At 40.3% G+C, this 6,998-nt stretch overlaps 1 protein-coding gene across 1 annotated transcript in view; it reads right to left on the minus strand.

The window, feature by feature from the left end:
* pik3cb (phosphatidylinositol-4,5-bisphosphate 3-kinase catalytic subunit beta) overlaps positions 1-6,998 on the minus strand; it is a 131,608-nt gene that overhangs the window by 19,279 nt on the left and 105,331 nt on the right. Inside the window, exons 12-18 of the mRNA XM_015371447.1 lie at positions 6,527-6,577; positions 4,929-5,117; positions 4,398-4,519; positions 1,889-2,032; positions 1,704-1,803; positions 1,064-1,260; positions 697-979 (exon numbers count right to left, since the gene is read on the minus strand). Coding sequence (XP_015226933.1) covers positions 697-979; positions 1,064-1,260; positions 1,704-1,803; positions 1,889-2,032; positions 4,398-4,519; positions 4,929-5,117; positions 6,527-6,577 — 1,086 coding nt within the window. The remainder of the gene's footprint in view (positions 1-696; positions 980-1,063; positions 1,261-1,703; positions 1,804-1,888; positions 2,033-4,397; positions 4,520-4,928; positions 5,118-6,526; positions 6,578-6,998) is intronic.

Genomic DNA, 6,998 nt, shown 5'->3' on the forward strand with positions numbered 1-6,998 from the left:
CTGATCTGCGAGTGAAACCTTGAAAGCTCGCGAGTAGGGTTGTCACGATACTAAACTTTTCAACTCGATACCGATACTAAGTAAAATATTCGATACTCGATACCATTTTCGATACCACAAGGATAAAAACAAAGACTCCATAATTCAACAGAAATTTTCATTAATAATAGAAATACAATAAACAATAAGAACAATATTTTGAGGTTGTTTGCTGTGCAGAGTATTAAGCAAGCTGATTAAAAAAATTACAAAATTAAAATTAAATGTTCCTTCCTTGGCTATGCTTTACACACATAACAATGACACTAGCCAAACCGGTTAAGAAACAAAAATAATTCTCAGCAGCTGCACCTCTTACAAAAAAAAGTCTGAAACTGAAAAGTGCGTAGAATTATTCAATCACACAGTGTTCAGAAAGTGCATTTTCCACTATTCTGCACTTTAGATGGCTGTATCGATACTTTTGACAACCCTACTCGCGAGATCAGGATGGTCTCACGAGGCTACAGTTGTTAGGGCACAGAGCTTGGAATCCTGAGGTTCTGAGATCCCTGAGAAAGACCCGTAACCCCACACTGCTCCCCGGGCGCCGCACGATGGCAGCCCACTGCTTCCCATGGGGATGGGTTAAATGCAAAGGTAAATTTCTCCAATGTGAGATCAATAAAGTTAAATTATTATTAATATTATTATAACCTCTTGGCTTCTTCTCTCTGTAGGCAGCTGGAATTTATTTGGTGTCGTTAAAGTAATGAGGGAGAAGACTAATGCATTTCTTGACATAGATTGTGTGTCAGTCTGTGAATTAGAATGTCTGTGGAAGAATCTCCTTGGAATAAAAGGATGAAGGACGACTGTGTGATTCCTACCGTCTCCGTTTTTAAAGATGATCCCCAAAGTATCCCCGTTAAGCAGCTTGTTGTTGTAAACGATCCACAGAGGCTTCATTTTGGAGTCCATATAGCGGCACTTCTCCACACTAACGGAGCAAAGAAAGAGAGTTACCTGAAGCTCGGACCAGTTTGCTCCCAGTTGGGGGGAAGAGGGGCTGCGTTTAACTTACTTGATGTCAGACAGCAGCACACTGGGGTCGAGAGGGGAGTTCAGGTCCGACAGAGCCTCCGAATAGCCGCTCTGTCTCAAACAGGTCATCATGGCCTCCTTGGTCAGCATCGCCTCCTTCGTTTTGCTGCGGGCGTTCTTGATGGTCCCCAGTTTGATGAGCTCATTTACAGATTTCAGTTTACTGAGGGCTTCAACCTGGAAACGCAGGAATAAACAACATCAGGCCGATGAAGCCGTTCTACTACTAGCAGCTGCCAGACTTTTCCATAAGGAGGGACGGATAATAAATTACTAAAAAAGTTTTTTTTTAAAACAATCCACTGGACTTTGCTTCCAAGTTTGAAGACGTTTCGCTTCCCATCCAGGAAGCTTTTTCTAGATGGGAAGTGAAACGTCTTTAAAGTTGGAAACAAAGTCCAGTGGATTGTTTAGCTTTTTGAATAATGACTGTGACCGGTACAGATAATAAAGCCCAGAAATGTTCCACTGACAAGGTTAAAAAAAACAGAGCAAGAGTCTAAAAATATCTACTATTCTGACAGACATTAATCATGTGAAAAGAAACCCAAACTTTTTTTATTTATTAATCTCCAAATTGTAGATTAGAAGTTGGATAAACAAGAAAGAATTCATCTTGCCTGTTTCTTTAAAACCTCAATATGAGGGATGCTTCCTCTACAATACGCCTCCAGGATGAGGGAGAACTGGACCGACACGGCTGGCATGTGGATCTCTGACCTTTAGGGGGCAGCAGACATGCAGCAGGAACGATTCAGAAGGTTTTCTAATGACCGATCGAAGCTGCAGACCTTAATTCACTCACCTCAGATGCCAGAAGAGGAAGTGGCCAATTTTACGGTTGCTTTGCGCACGATCCAGCAAGAAGTGGGTGAGGGCACAGTCGTAATACGGCTCATAGCGCAGCACCTGCACCAACTGCAGCAGGTACTGGGACAGTTCCTCATCGCTGGTGGCAGGAGAGATAAAACAGAACAACAACAGACAAAGTAGTTAGTGGCTGTCGCAATTACCCACAGCGGTTTTCCCTCTAAGAAGTCAAAGCGGTTGAGTCTAGTATGACTTTGCAAAAATGTAAAAAAAAAAAAATAATCTATAGGAGGTACTTTTCCATTTTTCAGTTAAATCGTAAAATGTAGATAATTTAGTTTGATTTGTTATGTAGAATAGGTTTTTAGTTAGTGATTCACTTAATTAATTAATTTTAGCTTGGGATGTGGGTGTTTCGCAGTATAAATAGGTAGGTTTTAGGTAGCTTATTATGCACATGGGTGGACATATGGTTATATTACCAGTCCCAGTCTGCCAGTCAGTAAATCAAAGAACAGATGCAGGAATAAGAGTAAAGGCTGATTTATACTAAGAAACCAGGTCGTCTGCATGTGTGTTGCAGTTAACGCAGATATGCCCCACCCCTTTCGCAGACACTCTGCTGCACCTTTTCCAAAATCATAGGTGAACGCAGACTGTGTCGCAGACAGGTGGCCTCTGATTGGTCAAATCTACATCCTCTTTACACTATGCCTATTTCCTGTTTGGTTCCTTACCGGCTTGTTTTGTTTATATGACAGCCATCGTGTAAAAATGACTCGTGAAGATGGAGCAGCTAGAAGAGCAAGGTGCGTGAGAACGCTGGGACCCTTTTCCCACCTGGATCCCCGCTCTTTTTCGCCCTCATGTCCCTCCGTTGTCGCACAAACTTGCCCCCACTTCCTCACCGCCTCGGCCGTATTTAGACCCACAGCTAGTTCCTGATTGGCCCTCTTGCGTTGTGACGCGGAATAAACTAGCGCAGACCACGCTTCAATATTGGACATGAATCAAAATATCTGCGACCAGTTCACTGCGACACTAGAGACTGACATTTTTTTCGGGAATCCCACGGGTCACGGGATTCCCGTGGGATGGGAGTCAGTATTAGTAATGATCACGTGATTGGGACGGTACAGGATAAAACATTAACGGGAGCAGACGGGAGCGGGAGCAAACCAATAATAATCGATGCCAAAAAATAAAATAAAATAGAAAGAAAAAAAGTCCAGTACTGGCGCCGCCATTTTGTAGTTTTTTTCTTGAAGCCTACACTATAATGCGAGTCAAAAAAAGAGTTTTTCACCCGCGCTCAAAAAAAAAAAAAACAAGAATGGGAGTGGTGCGGGAGTGGGAGTCATTTTGAATGGGAGCGGGATGGGAGTGGGAGTAATTTCACCAGGAGTGGGACGGGACAGGATTTAGATTTCTACTCTGGCCTGGGATCGGGACGGGACACAATTTCTTTCTGTGGGAGTGGGACGGGACAGGAGTGAAAATCCACTCCTGTGTCAGTTTCTATGCGACACACAGCTGCAGAAGGATAACCAGTCCTTACGAGCAGTAGCAGAATCCTGTGAAGCCTGTAACCTGTTTTGTCTGAACGGAGAATAAAACAAAGAACTGGATTTTGACCCTTTTATGATCTTTTGACTGCTTAAGCCAGATTCCACAGTGCATCTATTTGAGTTAAATTCACCTTTTGCTTTGATCATCTTTCATTCTTACATTTTTTTTTAGTTGGAAGACGTTTCGCTTCCAATCCAGGAAGCTTTTTCAATCCAAAATGTCAGAATTAGCATTGAGTTTCTTTATACAGTAGCCCAACAAAGACTTGTTTTTGCTTAGAAAACATGCAAATTGAAACGGATAAACGGGTCCACCCCTTTGGAATGGGGGTTTGTTAGCCTGCGATGCCCCATACCTGTCTATGTCTCTGAAAGTGGGGTCGTTAAAGGCAATTGTTGGCCTGGCTGAATAGGCGAGGTATTCTGTTCCCCTTTAAAGGGGTCGGGGTTACGATGATAGCAGGAAGGGATCAACTCAATCGCTGGATTGTAGGTTTTAAAACAAAAAAAAACTACAATGCAGCAATTGAGGCCATGATGGATGACTGTATAAAGCCTCGAACTCAACGCTATTTCTGACATTTTGAATAGAAAAAGCTTCCTGGATGGGAAGCGAAACATCTTCAAACTTGGAAACAAAGTCTAGTGGATTGTTTTTTACCTTTCTGGAATGACTATGACCTGGATGACTGAGCATCTTCACCTGTATATTGAACTCCATTTTGGGAAAGATTCCCTGAATGACATAGATCTAGGAAAATAGATCTAAAGAAATATTTCCCCCAATGTCAGTATTTGTGAAAAATTTTGATAATTTATTTTAACAAATCTGTTATTTTGTGTTTTACATGTAAACCCAACAAAATACGGTAAATTTTTAACATGAAACTGGAGAACTTGAATAAGCAGGAGTATTTTAGACAGGCAGTGATTTACCTCATATCCCGCAGGCAGCGCACGGCGTACTCTCTGACGTACTGATCAGGATAGTTAAAGTCCAGAAGCTCCAGAGCGTCTCTGGGACTCAATCTGGGCCAAATTTGAAGCAATGCCTGGAGCTGAGACACACACAAACCCAGATATTAAAAACTAGAGATGTTCTGGTCCTTGGCTGGCTGAGGATTAAAAGCTCAGTGAAACAGTCAGAAGGGATGATATAAAACAATCTTATTTCAGTTTACAGTAAGATGGGTTTTATAAAGTTCATAATCATGAAAATAACATTAAGGAAACTTTTTACAGCCTTAAGTACAGAAAGGGCAGTCATTAAATAAGCGTCCCCATAGAAGACGTTCACGCTTAGTGGGGAAACATCATCAAAATAAAAGAACACAAGCAAAAAAAAAAAGAATATAATAAAATATATTTCAAATAGCTTAAACCATTTGCTCCTAAACTTTTCTTGTTGCTCCCCAATTCAGTTCACAAGAATCCAATTAGAATGAATGGTTCATTTAATTGGCTAACCTGAGCCATGTCCTCGTGTTTGCTCCACTTAACAGAGAGCAGCAGCTTTGGTAGAGACTGGGGGAAGTTCTCATAGCAGTCGTGGCGTAGTGTCCAAATCAAATCCTTCTCGTTTTCACACAGCTGAGAAAGCGGGTCCCGCTCCATGATCTCCTTCAGTTCGATGTGGAACTTCTTACCGCCGCGTCCCTGAGAGCATCATGGGAGCAGAAGGCAGCAAAGATGGAGAACGTTTCAATTTAGAGGAAATTAAGAGATAAACATCAGTTGTTTCCAGATATACAGAGCTAGAATGAAGAAATAGATGTTTAGATCATTTCTTTAAAGCACTCTGTTTCATTTTTAAGACCAAATAGACACTTATGGGGGGAACTTTGTCCCATTATTTTTTTAAGCAAAGAAGATGTTTTGTAAATAAAAAATTGAAAAGAAAAATGTTTTGAAAATAAATTTGTTTTCTTAGAAAACTCTTTTTTTCTTTCCTAAATTATTAAAAATATCATATCTGTATATATATCTTTTTAACAGATTTTACTTTTAGAAATTTATTTTTTAGATGTAGTTTTATTAATAATACAAAATTTTAACAATTAATAATATTAAACTATTGTCGCTAAGTCATGCAGACCAATAGAAATGCATCTTTGCTCGTCACTCCAGAGGAAAGCCCGCCTCATTAGTGAAGAGAATGCAATTTGAAAAATGCAATTTAAAAATAAAAATATTCATAAAACTTAAATATTACAACAAAAAAAAGCTTTAGCAACAAAAATAAAATCTGAGTAAACAATTTTATTCTCAAAACCTTTTTTTTTTTATGAAAAAGTTTTATAACATTTTCATTTCTGGATCAGATTTTTTTTTTGTTAATTTCCATTTACAAAACATGTCCTTTGCTTGCAGCAATTAGCAAACAAATAAATTTGAATCCAGATGCCTCAGATTTACTGCCTTATTGATAATAAAAAAATTAAAATTAAAAAAGAGCATGTGAGGAGCAAACAGTTACAGTGAAGAACCACAAGAGGGCAGCAGAGTACCAAAACTTCTGTTCAAGTCTTACTAAAAAAGAGCCCTTAGAAGGAGGACTAACCCCATGAATAAATAAGACTAAAGCTTATAGATTTAATCTAAAAAGTGTATAAATCTAAATATTTGTCCTGAAACAGCTTCAAACTGTAGCCAGTTTCTCACACGTTAAACTGAGAGTCTTTGTGCAGACATGCCCTCTGTGAGGCACTGATTACGTAACCTGCTGAAACACACCCAGCAGTAGGTTCCTGGCTGAGGGGCGTCGAAACAGGAAGACAGACAAGTAATTTGATTAGTTGTTCTAGTTTTTTTTTTTTCTTTTATAAAGTTGGGTGGGTTGTTTTAAGAGGCGTGAATAGTTTTTTTACTAAAAGGCCCTATCAAGTGATTACAATAGATTTCCAAGGAAACCGGAGTATGGATGCCTGTTTGACATGTTTGCTCAGAGCTGTGTCTGTGTGGAGGAAGAGGCTGTGAGAAATTTCTCAGCATGTAATTTAACTTTAATTCAAAGTGGGATGTGTTGTGAATTAATGAAGGCACGCTCTCATTAGGCCGATACTCACTATGGATATGCAGTCGCTGGCTCTGGCAATCTGTGCGGCTTTTTCCAGGATCTGAAAGGAAAACGAGAGAGCTGAATGAGCGAGCCGTGCACTGAGAGAGCACTTCCAGAAAGCCTGCATTAGACAAGTGGAGCACATCCTGATCGCCTCACGCTAATTGCCACCGATTCACCAGAAACAGCAGCTACCCTCCTATAAAGCACCACTGTGATTGCAGGAGTAGCGTCTCTGAAGAAGGCTTGTGGAAATAACTGCGTTTTGATAAGAGATGCACCGATACATCAGCCGGCTGATATGCCAGGCCAATTCCTTGCATCGGCATTGGTTTATACAGGCATACGTCACTGATATCTATTTATTCACTGGATTACTGACTGCCCGTTGGTAGTACGGGGTTGAGGTGAAGCCACTGGCCGCCATATTGGTACTCCCTAGTTACACATATACACATATATAGATACATGCATATATA

Source organism: Cyprinodon variegatus, unplaced genomic scaffold, assembly GCF_000732505.1.
Source record: "Cyprinodon variegatus isolate N-32 unplaced genomic scaffold, C_variegatus-1.0 Scaffold58, whole genome shotgun sequence".
NCBI lineage: Eukaryota > Metazoa > Chordata > Actinopteri > Cyprinodontiformes > Cyprinodontidae > Cyprinodon > Cyprinodon variegatus.